This window comes from Oncorhynchus clarkii, chromosome 28 (assembly GCF_045791955.1).
Source record: "Oncorhynchus clarkii lewisi isolate Uvic-CL-2024 chromosome 28, UVic_Ocla_1.0, whole genome shotgun sequence".
Lineage (NCBI taxonomy): Eukaryota > Metazoa > Chordata > Actinopteri > Salmoniformes > Salmonidae > Oncorhynchus > Oncorhynchus clarkii.
The window spans coordinates 27,893,096-27,916,260 of NC_092174.1; the positions used below are offsets into that span (position 1 = coordinate 27,893,096).

Below are 23,165 nucleotides of genomic sequence, written 5' to 3' on the forward strand. Positions count from 1 at the left end.
GCTGGCAGACCCCAACTATGGTGGGCCCTCTCTGTCCTCCTCTGCAGAGGGACCTCTGGTGCCTGTCTCTCATGGCTGCTGGGCGTCTTGTCTGAGCTGAAGAGAGGAAATACAGACAGTCAGACATGCATGCAGGCTATGTTACTCCTGGCAAGAGATGTTGATATACATTTGGATAATGGAGAAAATGAGAATTGATTTATTCCATCTGTCACCTGTTCCATTGCATCTTTGTTTGTAAAACTGAAGTGGCTTAATTGATTTATCGACTGTAGCCCAGAAGCCCACTATCTGCAGACCATAAACTACAAATCCCATAATGCTTCAAATAAATTCTGACCCCGTTCTAGGCAGACAGAAATGGCTCACACGCTGCAAGTGAACACAAATCTTAAGTGATCTTTTTTATTTTTTAAACTGCTATAATAAATGTAAAATATTATATTTTTATAAAGTGTCGGTGTTATGGTCACGTGGTGAGGTCAAGTTTAGCGGGAAAGAAAACATGGCGAGCGAAGTAACAGGTAGCGTTGCGGAGCCAGTACAATGTCCCGTTTGTTTTAAGGATTTTGCGGCGTCAGAAATCAATGCCCATCTGGACAGATGTTTGTTAAACAATGACAGTTGTCCGACATCAACCAGTCAAGAAATGAACGGACCACCTCTCAAGAAACCTCGCATTTCTAGCGAAGCGTCTAGTCCAACAGTCAACACGACAGACTCGTCGGAGGCGAGGAAAAGTACCACGCCGCCCTCTCCGATTTTCAGGATGTTTCAGACCAACATAAATAAGGGTCCAGTTCAAAGTGAACGAAATACATTTTTATCGAATAAACCGATTGCCAGCACTGCTGTCAGCAAAGGAAAGAAACGTCATTCACCGGACGAGATGGGGGCAGGTAAGGCGATGGGACAGTTTTGCATCGACCCCCCTGCATCGAACACACTGATAAAGACCCCGCGTGATACAACACCTGTGCGCGCACTGCTGAATATCGATAAGCCACTGGCGGATAAACTGCGACCAACCACGCTAGAGGAATATTTCGGCCAAAACAAAGTAGTAGGAGAACACACCCTTCTCAGGTCGCTGTTGGATTCTCAGGAGATACCGTCATTGATCCTATGGGGACCACCTGGATGTGGGAAGGTGTGGTGTTCTACTTTGTAAACATATACATATAATCTAGATTGTATTTCCATGTTGTAAACGAAAGTAACACGTGAGTGATGATGAAGTTTGTGACTGACAAGCAGAAGTTGTCATATGCTGAGGCAGTGAAGAAAGTAAAGGAAGATGGGTCAAGGGGGAGGGATCCTGAGAGGTGTGGTGTGAGTAGTAGATCTGTACCAGTACGGAGGGATAAACCAAGTGATATGTTTCAAGTAAGACTGTAATTCTGGCATTTATAACAATGGTTATCAACTGTCCTGCAGGGATGGAACATAAATTGCAGAAAATAGAGGTATTTGGCAGCTGCAGAGAGGTATTTGGGTGTGTGAGGTTTGATGTCAGAAGAGGTGTGTTAAGTGGTGGTGGCTCATACTTTCAGGCTGTTGGCCTGAAGTAGGACTAAATAGATTTAACCCTTGTGTGGTGTCATGTTTTTGTTATTCACCCAATGTTCGCGGGTCTGATGGACCCAAAACATTATTGGGTTTTTAAACAATACAGCCATAACAATTTATGTAAAATTACTTAATACTTAGATGTTGACTTGCATCAATTACAAGCAATACACAGTCATTGTAAATTAGAATTTGTTCTGAACTGACTTGCCTAGTTAAAGGTTAAATGTAAAAAATAATGACAGCATAGTTAATATTTGCCATTTACTTCTGCTAGGTAAAATGTATCAATTAAAGCGCTATCATTATTTTAAAAATAAAATGTGATTTTTTTTAAACACAAATTAAGGCTGGTCTACACACCACATGAGGGACAGAGTTTTGCTGTGTGTGTGTGTTGCAAATGTATTTCTTGCACTTGATGCATGTGTACTGTGTCTTCCTGTCCTTGGGTCCACACTCATCGCAGCGCTTCTTCATGTTGCTACCGGCTGCAATCTAGAATGATGAAAACACTTAGTTCAGGAATTTTACTAACATCTCACTCACATATATAGTTACAGCAGGCCATGGTAGAAGAGTCAGACACACATCAAATCTAATTTTATTTGTCACATACACATGGTTAGCAGATGTTAATGCAAATTTAGCGAAATGCTTGTGCTTCTAGTTCTGACCATGCAGTAATATCTAACCTCTAACAATTTCACAACAACTACCTTATACACACAAGTGTAAAGGAATGTATGAGAATATGTACATAAAAAATATATTTGATTGCGTGATGGCCGAAAGGCATAGGCAAGATGCAGTAGATGGTATAGAGTACAGTATATACATATGAGATGAGTAATGTAGGGTATGTAAACATTATATAAAGTGGCATTGTTTAAAGTGGCTAGTGATACATTTATTACATCAATTTTTCCATTATTAAAGTGGCTAGAGTTGAGTCAGTATGTTGGCAGCAGCCACTCAATGTTAGTGATGGCTGTTTAACAGTCTGATGGCCTTGAGATAGAAGCTGTTTTTCAGTCTCTTGGTCCCCGCTTTGATGTACCTGTACTGACCTTGCCTTCTGGATGATAGTGGGGTGAACAGGCAGGGGCTTGGGTGGTTGTTGTCCTTGATCTTTTTGGCCTTCCTGTAACATTGGGTGGTGTAGGTGTCCTGGAGGGCAGGTAGTTTGCCCCCGGTGATGCGTTGTGCAGACCTCACTACCCTCTAGAGAGCCTTGCGGTTATGGGCGGAGCAGTTGCTGTACCAGGCGGTGATACAGCCTGACAGGATGCTCTCGATTGTGCATCTGTAAAAGTTTGTGAGTGTTTTTGGTGACAAGCCAAATTTCTTCAACCTCCTGAAGTTGAAGAGGCGCCGCTGCGCCTTCTTCACCACGTTGTCTGTGTGGCTTCTTCACCACGTTGTCTGTGTGGGTGGACCATTTCAGTTTGTCTGTGATGTGTACGCCGAGGAACTTATAACTTTCCACCCTCTCCACTACTGTCCCGTCAATGTGGATAGGGGGCTGCTCCCTCTGCTGTTTCCTGAAGTCCACGATCATCTCCTTTGTTTTGTTGACGTTGAGTGTGAGGTTATTTTCCTGACACCACACTCCGAGGGCCCTCACCTCCTTCCTGTAGGCCGTTTCGTCGTTGTTGGTAATCAAGCCTACCACTAGTCAAACTTAATGATTGAGTTGGAGGCGTGCATGACCACGCAGTCGTGGGTGAACAGGGAGTACAGGAGAGGGCTGAGAACACACCCTTGTGGGGCCCCAGTGTTGAGGATCAGCGGGGTGGAGATGTTGTTACCTACCCTCACCACCAGTTGCACAGGGCGGGGTCGAGACCCAGGGTCTCGAGCTTAATGACAAGTTTGTAGGGTACTATGGTGTTAAATGCTGAGCTGTAATCGATGAACAGCATTCTTACTAGAGGTCGACCAATTATGATTTTTCAATGCCGATACCGATTATTGGAGGACCAAAAAAAACGATGCCGATGAATCAGCCGTTTTGATTTTTTTTAAATGTGTAATAATGACAATTACAACAATACTGAATTAACACTTATTTTAACTTAATATAATACATCAATAAAATCAATTTAGCTTCAAATAAATAATGAAAATGTTCAATTTGGTTTAAATAATTCAAAAACAAAGTGTTGGAGAAGAAAGTAAAATTGCAATATGTGACATGTAAAAAAGCTAACGTTTAAGTTCCTTGCTCAGAACATGAGAACATATGAAAGCTGGTGTTTCCTTTTAACATGAGTCTTCAATATTCCCATGTAAGAAGTTTTAGGTTGTAGTTATTATAGAAATTATAGGACTATGTCTCTATACCATTTGTATTTCATATACCTTTGACTATTGGATGTTCTTATAGGCACTTTAGTATTGCCAGTGTAACAGTATAGCTTCCGTCCCTCTCCTCGCCCCTACCTGGACTCGAACAAGGAACACATCGACAACAGCCACCCTCGAAGTGTCGTTACCCATCGCTCCACAAAAGCTGCGGCTCTTGCAGAGCAAGTGGAACAACTACTTCAAGGTCTCAGAGCGAGTGACATCAAATCAAATGTATTTATATAGCCCTTCTTACATCAGCTGATATATCAAAGTGCTGTATAGAAACCCAGCCTAAAACCCCAAACAGCAAGCAATGCAGGTGTAGAAGCACGGTGGCTAGGAAAAACTCCCTAGAAAGGCCGAAACCTAGAGAGGAACCAGGCTATGAGGGGTGGCCAGTCCTCTTCTGGCTGTGCCGGGTGGAGATTATAACAGAACATGGCCAAAATGTTCATAAATGACCAGCATGGTCAAATAATAATCACAGTAGTTGTCGAGGGTGCAGAAATACTCTAGATATCGACTCTTTTCTCTGTATATATCAATGATGTTGCTCTTACTGCGGGCGATTTGCTGATCCACCTCTACGCAGACGATACCATTCTGTATACTTCTGGCCCTTCCTTGGACACTGTGCTATCTAACCTCCAAACGAGCTTCAACACTCCTTCCGTGGCCTCCAACTGCTCTTAAACGCTAGTAAAACCAAATGCATGCTTTTCAACCGTTCACTGCCTGCACTCGCACGCCCGACTAGCATCACCACCCTGGATGGTTCTGACCTAGAATATGTGGACATCTATAAGTACCTAGGTGTCTGGCTAGACTGTAAACTCTCCTTCCAGACTCATATCAAACATCTCCAATCTAAAATCAAATCTAGAGTCGGCTTTCTATTCCGCAACAAAAGCCTCCTTCACTCACGCCGCCAAACTTACCCTAGTAAAACTGACTATCCTACCGATCCTCGACTTTGGCGATGTCATCTACAAAATAGCTTCCAATACTCTACTCAGCAAACTGGATGCAGTTTATCACAGTGCCATCCGTTTTGTTACTAAAGCACCTTATACCACCCACCACTGCGACCTGTATGCTCTAGTCGGCTGGTCCTCGCTACATATTCGTCGCCAGACCCACTGGCTCCAGGTCATCTACAAGTAAAGGTAGGTAAAGCTCTGCCTTATCTCAGTTCACTGGTCACGATGGCAACACCCACCCGTAGCACGCGCTCCAGCAGGCGTATCTCACTGACCATGCCTAAAGCCAACACCTAATTTGGCCGCCTTTCCTTCCACTTCTCTGCTGCCTGTGACTGGAACGATTTGCAAAAAAATATATATATATATAACAGACTGACCCTAGCCCCCCGACGCATAAATACTGGAAGTCCCTGTTGGAAGTCCTGATGAACCATGTCCAGATAAAATGTCCGGAGTGAAAAAGTTGAACGGAAAAAAAGTTGAGTGAGGGAAAAATTAAAAATATAAACGTTAATTAAAAAGTAAAAACCGTAAAGTTGTCAGGTAGCAAAGAAAGGTTGGCAACAGACCGCACAGCAGCACGTAAACAAGTCTGCAAGTTGTGACCGGAAATGACGCTATGACGCTCCCTGTCTAGAGCCACCTGTTTCCATCACCGATTGAAACGCTATCAGCGCGCACCCCACTAACTAGCTAGCCATTTCACATCAGTTACACCAGCCTAATCTTGGGAGTTGATAGGCTTGAAGTCATAAACAGCTCAATGCTTGAAGCACAGCTGCTGGCAAACGCACCAAAGTGCTGTTTGACTGAATGCTTTCGAGCCTGCTGCTGCCTACCATCGTTCAGTCAGACTGCTATATCAAATCATAGACTTAATTATAACATAATAACACACAGAATTACGAGACTTAGGGGCCTCCCGGGTGGCGCAGTGGTTAAGGGCGCTGTACTGCAGCGCCAGCTGTGCCATCAGAGTCCTGGGTTCGCGCCCAGGCTCTGTTGTAACCGGCCGCGACCGGGAGGTCTGTGGGGCGACGCACAATTGGCCTAGCGTCGCCCGGGTTAGGGAGGGAGGGCTTGGTCGGTAGGGGTGTCCTTGTCTCATCGCGCACCAGCGACTCCTGTGGCGGGCTGTGCGCAGTGTACGCTAGCCAAGGTGGCCAGGTGCACAGTGTTTCCTCCGGCGCATTGGTGCGGCTGGCTTCCGGGTTGGATGTGCGCTGTGTTAAAGAAGCAGCGGCTTGGTTGGTTGTGTATCGGAGGACGCATGACTTTCAACCTTCGTCTCTCCCGAGCCCGTACGGGAGTTGTAGCGATGAGACAAGATAGTAGCTACTACAACAATTGGATACTACGAAATTGGGGAGAAAAAGGGGTAAAAATTCAAAAAATAAAAATAAAAAAAATACGAGACTTAGGTCATTAATATGGTCAAATCCGGAAACTATAATTTCGAAAACAAAACGTTTATTCTTTCAGTGAAATACGGAACCGTTCTGTATTTTATCTAATGCCTAAATCTAAATATTGCTAAACATTGTACAACCTTCAATGTTAATTCTGGCAAATTAGTTACAGTCTTTGTTAGGAATAAATGGTCTTCACACAGTTAGCAATGAGCCAGGCGGCCCAAACTGCTGCATATACTGCTTGCACGGAACGCAAGAGAAGTGACAATTTCCCAAGTTAAAATAAATTCATGTTAGCAGGCAATATTAACTAAATATGCAGGTTTAAAAATATATACACTTGTGTATTGATTTTTAAGAAAGGCATTGATGTTTATGGTTAGGTACACATTGGTGCAAAGACAGTGCTTTGTTCACGAATGCGCTTGTTAAATCATCACCCGTTTGGCGAAGTAGGCCTCGATTCGATGAGAAATTAACAGGCACCGCATCGATTATATGCAACGCAGGACACGCTAGATAAACTAGTAATATCATCAACCATGTGTAGTTAACTAGTGATTATGTTAAGATTGATTGTTTTTTATAAGATAAGTTTAATGCTAGCTAGCATCTTACCTTGGCTTCTTGCTGCACTCGCGTAACAGGTAGTCAGCCTGCCACACAGGCTCCTCGTGGAGTGCAATGTAAGGCAGGTGGTTAGAGCGTTGGACTAGTAACTGGAAGGTTGCAAGATCAAATCCCTGAGCTGACAAGGAACAAATCTGTCGTTCTGCCCCTGAACAGGCAGTTAACCCACCATTCCTAGGCCGCCATTGAAAATAAGAATTTGTTCTTAACTGACTTGCCTAATTAAATAAAGGTAAATTTTTTAAATTATGTTGAAGAATACCCGTAGGCGGCTACATTGCGCAAGTGGTCACCTGATGCTCCCAGAGAGATTCTTGCGTAAAATACAGAGGTAGCCATTACTCCAATCGGTCCTACTGAAAAACGAATTGTCCCGATGAATATATTATCGAATAGATATTTGAAAAACACCTTGAGGATTGATTATAAACAACGTATGCCATGTTTCTGTCGATAATATGGAGCTAATTTGGAATATTTTTCGCAGTTTTCGTGACTGCAATTTCCGGGCTTTTCAGCCAAACGTGAAGAACAAACGGAGCTATTTCGCCTACAAAAATAATATTTTTGGAAAAAAGGAACATTTGCTATCTAACTGGGAGTCTCGTGAGTGAAAACATCCGAAGCTCATCAAAGGTAAATTATTTAATTTGATTGCTTTTCTGATTTCCGTGACCAAGTTACCTGCTGCTAGCTGGACAAAATGCTATGCTAGGCTATCGATAAACTTACACAAATGCTTGTCTAGCTTTGGCTGTAAAGCATATTTTGAAAATCTGAGATGTCAGGGTGATTAACAAAAGGCTAAGCTGTGTCTCAATATATTTCACTTGTGATTTTCATGAATAGGAATATTTTCTAGTAATATTTATGTCCGTTGCGTTATGCTAATTAGTGTCAGATGATGACAACGGTCCCATTCACGGGATGGGGTGTCACTAGAGGTTAAAATAAGTGTTAATTCAGTATTGTCATTATTACAAATACATTTTTTATATCGGCCGATTAATCGGTATCGGCTCTTTTGGTCCTCCAATAATCGGTATCGGCGTTGAAAAATCATAATCGGTCGACCTCTAATCTATATCCACAGTAAAACGAGTCCTATATCGACATAACCTGAAAGGCCGCTCAGCAAGGAAGAAGCCACTGCTCCAAAACCGCCATAAAAAAGCCTACCGTTTGCAGCTGCACATGGGGACAAAGATTATACTTTTTGGAGAAATGTCCTCTGGTCTGATGAAACAAAAATAGAACTGTTTGGCTATAATGTCCATTGTTATGTTTGGAGGAAAACGGGGGAGACTTGCAAGCCAAAGAACACCATCCCAACCGTGAAGCATGGGGGTGGCAGCATCATGTTGTGGGGGTGCTTTGCTGCAGGAGGGACTGGTGCACTTCACAAAATAGATGGCATCATGAGGAAAGAAAATTATGTGGATATATTGAAGCAACATCTCAAGACATCAGTCAGGAAGTTAAAGCTTGATCGCAAATGGGTCTTCCAAATGGACTATGACCCCAAGCATATTTCCAAAGTTGTGGCAAAGTTGTTGGCTTAAGGACAACAAAGTCAAGGTATTGGAGTGGCCATCACAACGCCCTGACCTCAATCCTATAGAAAACTTGTGAGCAGAACTGAAAAAGCATGTGAGAGCAAGGAGGCCAACATACCTGACTCAACCTGACTCACCAGCTCTGTCATGAGGAATTGGCCAAAATTCACCCAAGTTGGAAGGCTACCCAAAATGTTTTACCCAAGTTAAACAATTTAAAGTCAATGCTAACAAATACTAATTGATTGTATGTAAACTTCTGACCCACTGGGAATGTGGGGGTGGCTTATTGTCAGTCTCATCCTCTTCATCCAACTCCCTGTCAGACTCCGAATTGACAGGGACAAAATTCATGATTTTCCAAAGTGGAAGATGCTTCTTTCACACTAGCTTCTCTCTCTGCTAAAAAAATTCTAAGGCCCTCTGAGAAGAGATACTTTTTGCCATACTGATTGATTGTGTTAAGTAGCCACATATGCAAAGCTATTTATTTGTTGTGTCCCTCCCCCAATTTGCACCTGGTTGGGGTAGAGTGTGGGGAAATAATATTTACAAATTAAAATAATATATTGTAATAACATTGTACATGTTCTCACAAGACATTGTGTAGTTTCACACACTACAAAGGGTAAAGAGTGAGAAAAGAGGGCGACGGGCAGGGAAAGGTTCTTGGTGCTATGTTGAAACAGCAGGCCCAGGGAGGAGGAAAACAGATTGAAGGCACACAGCAAACATTTTTGTTTAATTTTTACTTGTTTTCACCCACACACACACTTTCCCACACTTTTATTACCCTGTAATAAATATTACCCATGTAATATAAATGTGTAGGGGAGTGCACAGTGTGAAAATGTGTTATTTTACATGTTCTTCACAGAAAATTAGCCAAGGTCAATGAGTTTGAAAAAATTATTAATTGTATAATTTTTCTTTTAGTAAACATTGAAAATGGGCCCACAGACCCAAACACCACACAGGGGTTAAATAGTGGAGTATGATATATATATATATATATATATTTTTTTTTTGTGAGTGTTGTGTTAGACGGTAGGGTATTTTAAAAAAATATGCTTTTTTTCAGCAAAGTATTATGGAGTTGTATTCCAGTCTGGTAGGTGACGGGAATGCAACATTTATTGGATGCCAACCGCAGGTGGGACTGACAACAGCAGCAACAGCAACTTCTCATATCAGCATCAGCGCTGTTTTTTTTTTTTTTTAGACCAGACCAATTAGTGTTACTCAGTTGCAGCTTGTTAGAAAAATAATCTATAAAGCAGACAAATATTGATTTCAACCAACCATCCCCCTGAGGTCGTCGCTGCTCAAGAACACGAGACCCCTGTGGGCAGGGAAGACCTTGCAGCAGCCTTGGAATGTAACAATAGGGCATATGCCCAGTGCCTACATAACGTTAAGCCTAAAGATAAGGCCATTTCTGCAGTTTTTTGATGATGATTGACTGAGTTCATGTGATTATTGCAATGCCCACGGATGGCAGTCACATAATTGGAACTGCTTGAAATTCTCCCATTAGGCCTAGACTGGCTGGAGTCTTGCGTTATCTGCACTGTTAACGCCATAATAGGCCAGCTACCTCTGACTTGACTGGCCACCATAACAGCATGCCTCTTAACACTTTCCCTTTCTCGCTGACTCCCTTTGTCAGCCCCCTGGTGTCAAGGGTCAGTTTTCATGAGATTTATGGAGCTGGACTCCAGGATTTACAGTGGAGGCTAGATTTATGAATCTGTCTTCAGGGTCTTCTAGGCAGGGACCAGGGGACTTGGTTCCATCTGTGGATTATAGGGACTGGAAAATGCATTATAGGCCTATAAAATACAGATGGAAATGCTGTGACAGTGGCACGCAGCAGGATCAGTAGATGCATGATTTTAGGTGCCTGCCTGCATTCCCAAGGATTTAATGAAGAAAAATAAGTTTCACATAGGGCCCCACACATAAGAGGGAATCATGTAATGTATCTATCTTCATCATTAGTAGTAATCATATTTTGAACGAGAAGTATTCACAGGTACTCGCTTTCTTCAGATGGATAAGAATTCTAAGAATTAGATATGGTGTCACTATGAACTCTTACGTTTATGTATCTCTGTCCTTCCTTCCAGACCACCCTGGCCCACATCATAGCCAGCGGCAATAAGAAGAGGGGCACGGCCCGCTTCGTTTCTCTCTCTGCCACCAGCACATCCACCAATGAGGTGCGAGAGGTCATTAAGCAGGCCCAGAATGAGTTAAAACTGATGAAGAGGAAGACCATCCTCTTTATAGATGAGATCCATCGCTTCAACAAGTCACAACAGGTAATAACAACCAAAGTGCTCCAGCCAATGAGAAGAATTGGGCTCAGGTTTCAGCCAATAATAATGACAAAAGGTAAAGGGTATCACTCCAAGATGCAAATTCCAATGATGACATTTATTTTTATGAAAATGTGTAGGTCTAATTTCACTCATCTTATGTCTTATCACATTTTTCATAATGAGTAGTGTACTCCATGGAGTTGTAGGCCAAATTATTTAGTTGCCCTTGCCTAGCTACAGCCACACATTTGTCAGAAATCTCTGTACACGCTATCATGTCTGTCTGCGCGGTCTCAACCACACAAGTATAGGAATGTCCATCTCATGATCCCAAAATAAAGACTTAATTCCCTCAAACAATACCCATTATCCACCCTCTTTGTATCTACCACAGATTCTTGGAAATATTCATAGATTTTTAGAGTAGCATCTCAATCAGATTCCCTGAAGCCATTTGAGAGAGAGATTGTTTGCATAATTCTACTATTAGAATATGGTATCACATCACCTAACTAGCCAAGATAATGCCTCAGATTTATGTTGAATGTTAGTGGCCATTCTTTTATTGTAGTAACAATGGTGTGTACTTAATCTGCATCTGTGGTCCACATCCCTGACCAGTACATATCGACTAAAACATATTTACTTCTAAATGTAACATAATGGACTAGTGCTGAATGATTAACTGAAATTTCTGTTATTTTTTTTGTTTTTTTGACAACTAATTTACCAACTTTGGTTCAAATATATGAATTCTATTTCGTTCTGTTTTTCAAGAGATAAATCAGATCCAGCCTGAACTGTCCGATGTAGTTGTAGTTTCCAACAGGCCAATATTCTACATAGTTTAGCACAGAAAACATGGTAATTAACTACAATGAGCATAATGCATTGAGCCAGCTACTTGTCCGGTCTGTATGTGGCAGACACAGAGACGGAGAGAAGAGACATAAGAGCGCTCGATCGAGAGTAGTTGCTTCGCAAGGTATCTCTACTTCTCAATACATGATCTAAGTGATTTATATTTGGTATTTAGCAGTCAAAAGTATACCTTTAGTAAGAACTACTGAGATAGTGATTTTGTCAGACAGCGTAGGCATCAGCTCTATAGAGATGAGATGATGACTTGGAATGAAATAAAGTCATCAAATGTATTATACACAACTGAAATATTTTATTAAAGTAATGTGAGTAAATGATGGTTAGTAAGTGATAAGCAGTAAGAGCAGTGACTACCATCATGGGGCTTTTATTAATTCTCTTATTCTTATTCTGTGTTACAGAATTCAACCCACATAATGCATGGTTAATGCACAGTTAATGTCTTTAAAAAAAAGTTATAATCGAACCGAAACCGAACCAACCTCATAAAGAACTAATCGCTCAGCACTATAATGGACAGATGGGTTTTGATAGAAAATCCGATCTGAAATAATTGCTTCGTACAGCATGCCACAATTGTTTTAAAATACCTACAAAGTTTAACAAACTATAGTAACAATAACATAGTAAACAAGTATCACTCTGAAAATAGCAATACATATCCTTATCAGTTACTGTCTTCATTTTGTGTAGTATAATATGAAGGACTCACTGTGGCACAGGACGACCCTTTTATAGGGGAGGCAGGGTAGCCTAGTGGTTAGAGCGTTGGACTAGTAACCGGAAGGTTGCAAGTGCAAATCCCCGAGCTGACAAGGTACAAATCTGTCGCTCTGCCCCTGATCAGACAGATAACCCACTGTTCCTAGGCCGTCATTGAAAATAAAAAAAAATTCTTAACTGACTTGCCTGGTTAAATAAAGGTAAAAAATAAATAAATACAAAATATTGTGTCTGTGTAAATTCTGATAACAATTAACAGGCAGTTAGAGCCAGGGCCGACTCTCTACACCGTGCTCGGGCTAAAGCGGTGCTAAGAGGGAAAACATAGTCATCATAGCGCATGCGTGAGATAGATTTGTATTTTAACCATGTACCCTATAATGCTTTTACACAGCTACCCTATTAAACCAATGTACAGTGAGGTATAGTGCCAATGGTATTTCATGCACAGGTAATCAAAGCCCTGTGACTCACCCTTGATATTGAACCACTTTTGGGATGCTCAACACCTTCTTCTCTTTTCTTCCCATGTCTCTCTTCACTCTCTTTCTATGTCTCTTGTTGTTTGCCTGTATGTAGGATACCTTCCTCCCTCATGTGGAGTGTGGGACAGTGACTCTGATCGGGGCAACCACGGAGAACCCTTCATTCCAGGTGAACGCGGCTCTGCTTAGCAGGTGCAGGGTCCTGGTTCTGGACAAGCTGTCTGTGGAGGCAATGGGGTTGATCCTGCTCAGGGCCGTCGCTACACTGGGGATCAGTGTACTGGGAGAAGATCTCAACGACCGCATAGATCAAGACGAGTTAGACCCAACCGAGCTCAGATCAGAGTAAGTAGCTCATACCCCCTCCTCTCGGAATGAGCGCCTTGTTATCACGGAACGTGCCGTGTAGACACGTCATCCTTAAGTCTTGGATTCCTGAACCCTGATTGGTCAAGGGGGACGTCCTCTCTCTACTCTGTGCCCACCTTAAAATGTTTTCCTTTAGGTCATTTATGGCCTAGCAGGCCTGACTATAGGCAGACAGCCCTGGCAGTTGTGTTCTCTCTCTCTCTCCTTTCTCTCCTCTCTCTCACTCACTCGCTCGCTCTCCTTTCTCTCTCTTTCTCTCTTGGAGAAAATATCCTTTCTATTTTATTCAGCTTTGTTCAATTGTATTCTTCATATTATAAATAATATACTATAATGCCATGGAATTCTAAGCAAATCTTGTCTGCTAAATGAACTAGTAACCTCTCGCTCACGCTCTCCTTTTTCTCTTTTTCTCTCTCTCCTCTATCTATTTCTCTCTCTGTTGACAGAGATGGAGGGGAGTGTGTCGGTATAGCCTAGCCTGTTTAAGTGAGACAGCTGTTAACTGCTGGCAGCAGATGAGGGCTCAGTTTTAACAGTGTACCAGATTCATGGCAGAAAGCCTTCATGGTCAACATGGGTGTGATTGAGTGGTGGTGGTGATTGAGCTAACATTAGATGTTATATTAAATATTTGTGTTTAAAGATCTTGGTACAGGTGCAAACCATGGAGTGAAATGCTCTTTGGTTGTGTAAAGATCTTTACGCTCAGGTGGACCAACCCTTTCTATTACATCACATCTTTACATCCTATCTTGTTCTGTCAAATTTATTTTATCAAACTATACATGTGTTCCAAGGAACATTTTAAACCAGACATTTTCCACACTGCATCAGCAAAAAATGGTCTCAGCCCTGGCTTTCCTCTCTCACCCCTATCAAATTAAAAAGGGGCTATCGTCTTGTCTGGAGTCCAAGCCAAGGGAGGAGACAGGCATGTTTGGCTGTATGTTTCACAGGAAGGTCCCACTGGGACAGCTAGATGAGACTAGTTTAGTATGTGCCCTCCCTTATCACCCTCCTCACATCATTTAATTGTATGCCAAAAGTAATGAATAGAATTGAAAGGTTGGTAGGATATCCAATGAGCTGTTGGTGTCACATAGCTATGGCATGCGGTTCAGATGTCACACTTAGTGGCTTAAATGTCAACATTTAAACAGTATATTTTATTCATCTACCCGCAGGTATTTACTATATAGATCTATTGTTTCATTTAGGCTCATGGATCAGAATCAGCACACTGGTACCTAGGGCTGTGGCGGTCACAACATTTTGTCAGTCTGTGATTGTCAAACTGCCAGGTACCAGTATGGATTCCACATGTAGCCTACAAGCCGCCGATGCAGAACTTTGAAACCTCTACATTTTTAAAAGTCTAATAAATCCATGCCTACACCTTCTCAATATAATCATTTTTTATTTTATTTTAGACAGGTCTAAAGAAACATGTAGTCTATTTCAGAAGAACAGAATAGGATACTCAGATGTCCTTATGTTAGGTCCTGATCTGGCTATGCCATATGGCTGTGGGCTACACTAGTTAATTTAGCAGACAATATTTGCTTTGAATTTCATGGCATTATTTTAGATTTTATAGTATGAAGAATGCAATTGAACAAAGCTGTATAAAATAGAAACGATTTGAGGGAGTGCACACATGCGGCTATTCTGTGTTGTGGTTATCAAAGAAATAGGTTCTCCTATATGCTTAATTTAGAGGTATTAATGTAACTTTAGTTGTTCTACAAACATTGGGTTATATGTTTAGATTTGCAATACATTCTAAGACTGCATGATGCGACTAATGATGATATGAAAAAAGTTGCTTGAAAGGCTTGAGTTTTTTTGCACCGGCTGTACACACTTCATCAGTCTCTCATTCACAATTTGACAAGCACTTGATAATGCCTCAAATTTCCTGGCGGCATCCCCTTTGTGTGGATGTAATGCCCCCTAAAAAATCCCATGGCTTTTGCGGCCAGTGGCTGTTGTGCCTTTGGGCTGAATATAATACTTATAATTCCCTTCTCCCTGAGTGCTGCGCGCTCCGAAGCACCTCACTCACATGGCTCTCCATCACCTGATCGGGTCTTTCCCACAAGCTAAAAGTGAAGACCGACACATCGGGACGCAACTGCGCGTGTCCTTATCCAATTCCGAGGTGTCCACATTTACTGTCCACATTTACTTTTCGTCAGCCAACAAGATGAGTAGGCCTAAAGAACAGAAAAAGCACTAGCCTATGTCAATCTACTATCCCCCATAGTCCTAAAGTTGATCTATTCTGTGCAATAAATAATTATTCCAAACATAGTCTTGGACAGTTGTGGGACGTGATTGATCCCAAATTAATACAACCATTAGCATTAAAAAAAATCATTTTTACGCAAAGAGGCTGATGCCACAGATCAGAACATTTAGCTTAAAATGTTGATAAACTATTAGGCTATTTCTTCACATTCTAATCGCAGCAATGTGCACACGGCAGTAGGCTGTAAGAGAGAATGTTCTATTAGCGGGAAAACACCATTATCAAAAGTGACCGCAAATGCAATTATGCATGTTTCTTGCCTCACGCTAGGCATCATTCAAAAGTGATAATATATCATTCACAAGTGATCGGCTAATATTGTCACCCATCAGACAATTCTTTATTTAATCTTGTCTTTACATAAACCAAATAATATATGTGTGATATTTGTTTTGATTTAGAATGGACCTTTATCATGTCTCGAGATAGATCTATGCACTTAATAATACGGTCACCGTAACGGTAACCCTACCGGTACCTCAAATGATTAGAAAGATGAACTTCATAAATCAACTTGATAGATGATTACACATGTCGACTAGAATATATGCCAAATTAAATGGATAAATTTAGTAATGATTAGGTTTCTGGAGGCCACTCAATAAACTGAAATTCTAGTCAAGAATGATGCGTTTTTCAGGTGGCAAGTCCCTGGCATGGTGGGTTAGGTTTGAGTTATGTGGATCAGTATTAAGGGGGTCGGTATCGGTAACAAGAGACGTTTACATGTCCTGACCCACTTGGAGCTGGTGGAGGGTGTTTGCATCGCCCCGGGGACCAGGGGCCACGTTCCACTCTCCCCGTTAGTTCTCATGTTGTCACAGGACTGTCGGCTCAACACTGTCCTGACTGTCTAACCTGACACCCAGACCAGAAGAACACTCAGGCTAACTTCTCTCCAGCTCCTGCAATGACATTATCACCCAGGCCAAGTCCAATAAAGATGCTCCCCTGCTGACTCCATAATGTGGTTTTTGGTAAGGGGTTGTTTATTTGTCACCTTAGTGGCCAATAGGGCTGTGAATTGCCAGAGCTCTCACGTTACGATATTATCACAATACTTAGGTGCCGAAGCAATATGTATTACGATTCTATATGTATTGCGATTCAGTACTGTAATTTTATTTTGGTGCCGGTTCAGCCAACTAGCGCAAAAATAATATTGTGATATTGTCAAAACAATACAATATATCTGCCTGATATGTAACTATCACATTTTTTTTTGTTCATTTTTTTTGTTCCATCACTAGTGGCCAAGTCGATCAAGTCTCTGTTGTGTACTTGTTTTAGAGATGGGATTATTTGAGAACGAAACATGGTATTAGACCAGACGCTGGTACAAGGACACTGCCCATCATGCCTTGGCAAAATTGAAGAGTGCCCCTCGTGTGGGTCTGGTTTATGTCACCATACATGGAGGGGGGGCCTGCCCCTGTGAGAGGGTCTCGAAGTGTGGCGTCGTACCGGTTGCTTTTCATCAGGGTCAACCGTTTGGATCTGGGGATGAACGATTAGGTAGTTGGCTGGGGGATCTGGAGGATCATCCAAAAACCATAGCACCCTGTTTGCAGGAGTCAAATTCTGAGCAGCAAGGTCTCTATTTGATGTTGGATGAAAACGCTTCTATGTGCAGTATAGCAAAAATACAGTTATTGTCACTTTTCTCTGCCATTTAGGCCTAATATAATCGGAGCTAAACATTTCTTATTTGTTATTATTGAATGCGTTTCTGTTTTCATGTTTTGTAGACCAAAGGTCTATATTGAGCAGAAGGCTCTGGACACCATAGCCCACCTGTGTGACGGCGACGCCCGGGCGGGGCTCAACGGACTCCAGCTGGCTGTCCAGGCCCGGGTGGGTGCAGCCCGTCCTGGCCAATCAGGATCTGGCAGTACCCCACATGACATTGTGGTGCAGGAGGAGCATGTGAAGGAGGGCCTTCAGAGGTCCCATATCCTCTACGACAAAGCAGGTGAGTCCAATGGTTCAATAGAAAAGAGTATAGGAGTCGCACACCTATCATACTAACAGGTGCATGGAGAAAAACTGTACACTAAATTGAAACTCCAGCATACTGATGATCTTGATGCTCCTCAATGGTTCAACCATAACATTAGAGTACATTATTTTCAATTGATTCAGCTGTAGTCAGTGGACATTTGACATTTTTCTAGGATGTTCTTTTACACTGCCCCTCACTGGACTGACAGACATTTAAAAATGTAGATGACAAATGATGTTACTTGTCATGATTCAATTTGATAATTACAGAGTGGTGACATCCTGTCTGGTTGGCTCCACAGCAGCAGCCCAGAGATAATAACCCAAGCAGTCTGTCTGTCAGCTCATGGGAATGGACCTGTGAATAGTTTAGGTGTATTTCAGAGGTCTCTTGTGAAATGGTGAATGTGCTGGTCCTATTGGTAGAGCTAACTTCCCCTTTGCTCTGAGTCTGAGATATGCAGCCAGATCCAGCCAAAGAACACTTTGCCCTCTAATACGTACAGTAGACTCTTTCAATATGCCCTACATTAGCTGGCTCAGCCAGACGGCTAGCGCTAATTAGGTTAAAACCCTCAGACAGTGACTGTACAAGTGATGTCACCGTGGTGCCAGCCTGCCAAGTGCTAGTGTGGCTCACTGCCCTTGATTGATGCTTTAGAAGCATGGACTGGTTGTTGTCAGCGTCATCTTACTGGAATCAATGAATATCCAGAATATGTTAGTCAGAGGACACTTAGGAGATTGATAGACTCCTTGGTGTGGTCGTAGAGTATGTAGTACCCGTCATAACTCTTATATTATGTGCATTAGTGTCTGAAAAGTGAAGGTGAAGGGACTTGATCCCAGTCTCTTTTAACCTCTGGTTCTCAGCTTTACTTTTTCTGTCAACCTCAGTGGAAGATGGGTAGAGGAGTCTTCTCAAAATTCCTGGTATTTTCCCTCTCAACACTTCCCTGTCAAACTTCTCAGGATTTTACTAGTAAATGGATCAACCACTTCAAACATGCCATAGAGTGTATGGCTCTTTTGCAAATGAGAGGATAAATGGGTTTTTGGGGGGATCCTGGGGACCCTTTTACTCTGACTGCTGCTGCCAACACACCACCAGGGACAGAGGGCTGTCTGCCATGGGCTTGAAAAGTTTGTGCCAGCTGGCGTGGCAATTTATTATGAGACCCCCTGAGCTCCATCATCCTCCATGGCCTGGTTGATTTACAGGACGCCTGCCTTGTTTCCATGTGTCCTATTTTGGGTGCTGAAGGAGGCCTTCAGGTGGATGAAGCCTTATCCAAAATAGCTGTATCAACACACTAATGCCTCGGGAGGTGGGATGGGATATGGAGGGTTGAGGTGGGCGAGTTATTCATTGGTGAGAGAGGTGAAAGAGGGACCACCTGAGTGACAAATGAGACATAGGTTCGAATTAGGACGGCTGTCTCATAATGGGACATTGCCCATTGCCCACTGGAAGCAAGGGATAGACCCTCACTAGCCTGGCACCAGACCTGTTTAGTGCTGTCTTGTCAACTCATATGGTCATTGTCACGCCTTACAATGATGCTAAGACGGGTCAAACAGACAGGACCAGGCTAGAACATCACCGCAATGGTGGGTTAATTGGTCTGGGGAGACTGAGGCCCCCAGAGAGAATCCAGAACCTAATTAAGCCTATGGGGTTAAAGGAGCTAGCCAAATTTAATATCGAACCGGAATTTCCTCTGAAGATGCCCCAGAAATGATTAATGTACATCAACTATACAGCAGGAACACAAATATAGCCTAGACCCAGCCCAGCAGCCTCTTAACTGTTATGTCAACTAGCTAGACATCCAGGATATATGGTTTTACCAGCTATAGGCCTAACTCTACATTTACTCTATTTAAAGTTGTCATAAAAAAAACAGTGATGAAATTCATTCACATCATTGCATGTAGACTAATCTCAGTTACCCGGAAGTAAAATTATTTCGCGAAAGTTTGTCATTTCCTGTTTTACATCTGGAAGGGAATGCCGATAACAATTGTGATTACCTTTTGTGTAAAGGAAGGAAGCAAAGTCTCCTCACTCGCAAACGAAAACCATTATCCTCACACAGGCTTGACAACCCACGCACCAGTTTAAGCTCACCGTCTTTGCCCAATCCTGATTTCTCCAAATAATCCATGCCAAAAACCCCAAACCAGGAACTACTGCTGCTTGTGGTCACATTCTACGTGAGCCCTGACAGATTCTCGTTGTTTCATGTTCATGAGAATCTGTCCACAAGAGATGACATGTAGACCTCCATCACTATTCTGTTGTGTGAACTGAACCTGATGCTGCTCTATTAAGTTTTGTTAGTGTGAAAGATATTTTGATGAAGCAATTTTTTTATCTATGAAACTAAAAACAAATGACTTGTGTCAAGCAGGCATTGGTCTGGATTTGTTTCTAAGCCCTCTACAGTTAACCAGTAACTTTTGTGTATTATTCTTTGCCTTGGAAAGCCGCCAGTGAAGCTCTGGCCAATTTAGGCCTCATGTCACTCTGAGTAGCAACTATCTCTGATTGATGGATGGAATGTGGGTGTGGACTGGAGGGAGATGGATGGATCACTAGGGATCAGAAGAAGAAAATACTTTCTTTTTTTTTCTTACAAATAGGCTACTTTGAGCATTTGATTGAATTTTGCCAGGAGAGCCACATGGGGCAAGGGTTTGTACTTTTAGGACTATTTCATTGTTTACATTGTGCCCCGAAAAATCATAATATTATTTGAACCCAGGTTTGCCAGTCCAGGGAGAAACATTATAAGAAACATATGGCCTTATGTGTAACTAAAACAAGACAATCATTTGTATTATTTATATATTTTTGGATCCCTTATTTTTCTTCATCCCCACCCCACCTTAACCCCTCCCCTCCCCTCCTTTTGTCCACTACATTATATGTACACTACATGACCAAAAGTATGTGGACACCAACTCCTCGAAACGTCTCATTCCAAAAATCATGGGCATTAATATGAGGGAGCCAAGTTGAAGGTCACTGAGTTCTTCAGTAATTCTACAGCCATTCTACTGCCAATTTTTGCCTATGGGGATTGCATGTGTTTGTGCTTGATTTTATACACCTGTCAGCAACGGGTGTGGCTAAAATAGCCGAATCCACTAATTTGAAGGGGTGTCCACATACTTTTGTATATAGTGTATTTCTATGCATTTCTATTTCTCTCTAGATCTATATGGTCATTTTCCCACCCATCCAACCCTATTTTGTTGTTTGTTACATAAAGGTGAGGAGCACTATAACTGCATCTCAGCGCTGCACAAATCAATGAGGGGCTCCCATGAGAACGCTTCCCTCTACTGGCTGGGCCGCATGCTGGAGGGAGGAGAGGACCCCTTGTACGTGGCTCGCAGACTAGTCCGCTTCTCTAGTGAAGACGTGGGTGTGTGATGCGTCTCTGTTTACATCAAACCATTGTTTTAATCAGTTATTGACCCAATTACATGAACCATTGCATTGGCGCAACCTCAGAAAACACTGTAAGGAGGAGAATGTGCTTTTTATAAAAACATGTTGGTCAAGCACTAATTACCTGTACCAAACTATTATGTCAACAAACATGATCTAGCGTCTTTGGTATCATCCCAGACTAATCTTATTTTTAACCTGACATTTGTATGCAGAGTCTATTTTCTGTTGGTCTGCACCTGTCAGAGCCATGGAAGGAGTCTTCCCTTAAAACTCAAAGGCCTAGACAAGGTTATGGTGTGTTCTGACTGGATGTCCTGTCCCTTTTGTTCAGGTATGGCAGATCCCTCTGCCCTTCCTCAGGCTGTATCTGCCTTCCAGGCCTGCCACTTCATCGGGATGCCAGAGTGTGAGGTGAGACTTAAATCTTGTCACCAAGGGCAACCAAGAGTTGTCCTTACATCTGCCTCTGTTAAATATCAGCTCTTTGTTATGTTGTGGATACAATAAAGAGAGACATTGGATTTTACCTGAGGAACTCCTTATTTTCTGACCATGGTATCCGGTATGCCTTTTGATATTTGGCCATATCAAAACACTAATAAAGGTAATTCTCCCTCTACTCCCTTTCCTCCCCTCGCTCCTTCCTTCCCTCCCACCCTCAGGTGATCTTGGCTCAGTGTGTGGTGTACCTGGCCAGGGCTCCTAAGTCGGTAGAAATCTACAAGGCGTACGGTAACGTGAAGGCCAGTCTGAGGAACCATAAGGGCCCCCTACCCTCTGTTCCCCTGCACCTTCGCAACGCCCCCACCAAGCTCATGAAGGACCTGGGCTACGCTGAGGGCTACAAGTACAACCCTGCCTTCAGTGCCCCTGTGGAGCAGGACTACCTGCCTGAGGAGCTCCGGGGAATGGACTTCTTCACCTGGAAGTCACCTCTGACCTATAACCTTTGAGGTTGACCCATGACCTCTGGCATCTGAGGTGAATGTTACTGTGAGAGTTATAATGCTAAAGATCCATTTTTGTGCTATGAGGACCTCTGAAAATGCTGCTGGATCTAACACGAATAGAACACTTAAGTATAAGACCAATTTTGAGTTCAATGATATCACTTTGTTAAATAAATGTAATCTTGTATTGTAGATTGTTACCATTATGTTGATATATTTTGTTCAATAGACTTATAAATAAACAGAGGGACAGTAATTGTCACCTTTTCTATTATAATACATTTTATCATCTAGGACTTACACTGAGTGTACACAAAATGAGGAACACCTTCCTAATATTGAGTTGCACCCCCTTTTGCCCTCAGAACAGCCTCAATGCATCAGGGCATGGACTCTACAAGGTGTTGAAAGCATTCCACAGGGATGCTGGCCCTGTGATGCTTCCCATAGTTGTGTCAAGTTGTCTGGATTTCCTTTGGGTGCTGGACCATTCTTGATACACACAGGAAACTTGAGCGTGAATAACACCGCAGCGTTGCAGTTCTTGACAGACTCAAACTGGTGCTCCTGGCACCTACTACCATACCCCGTTCAAAGACACTCGTTTCTTGCCCAAATGTCCCTCTGAATAGCCAATCTATCAGTCTCAATTGTCTCGAGGCTTAAAAATCTTTATTTAACTTGTTTCCTCATCTTCATCTACACTGATTGACGTGGATTTAACAAGTGACATAACTAAGGGATTATAGCTTTCACCTGGTCTCACCTGGTCAGTCTGTCATGGAAAGAGCATGTTCCTAATGTTTTTTACACTCAGTGTATATGGGAGGTTTATTCCGTTTTGAGCCATTGTCTGTAAATGAAAGATAAATTACATTAAAGGTAATCTCATGCAGTACCACTTGTTTTACACCAACTCACTTAACCACCCATGTGTTGCACCAGTTCTGCTGCACCATGGTACAGTCAGTTAATCCCTACAAGGTCTCAGGTGCCATTATTTCAACTATGTGATCTTATTCAGCAGCTACACAGCCTAGGCCTGAGGCGTCATGAATGATGAGTCCTAACTCACCTGACTGATCCAGGGAATTAAAGAACCACCGTGGGTGAAGACAGTAGGTTTTTGAGTGGTTTTGCAGCCTTTACCAT

General features: G+C 42.4%; 1 protein-coding gene across 1 annotated transcript; it reads left to right on the forward strand.

The window, feature by feature from the left end:
• Window positions 1-354: 354 nt before the first annotated feature.
• LOC139386521 (ATPase WRNIP1-like) lies at window positions 355-22,911 on the forward strand. The gene is made up of 7 exons (XM_071132117.1): window positions 355-1,150; window positions 10,632-10,826; window positions 13,011-13,261; window positions 17,348-17,571; window positions 20,879-21,034; window positions 21,395-21,474; window positions 21,726-22,911. The coding sequence occupies exons 1-7, from the start codon at window positions 506-508 to the stop codon at window positions 22,014-22,016; spliced, it is 1,842 nt and encodes a 613-aa protein (XP_070988218.1). The 5' UTR covers window positions 355-505; the 3' UTR covers window positions 22,017-22,911.
• The last annotated feature ends 254 nt before the right edge of the window (window positions 22,912-23,165 follow it).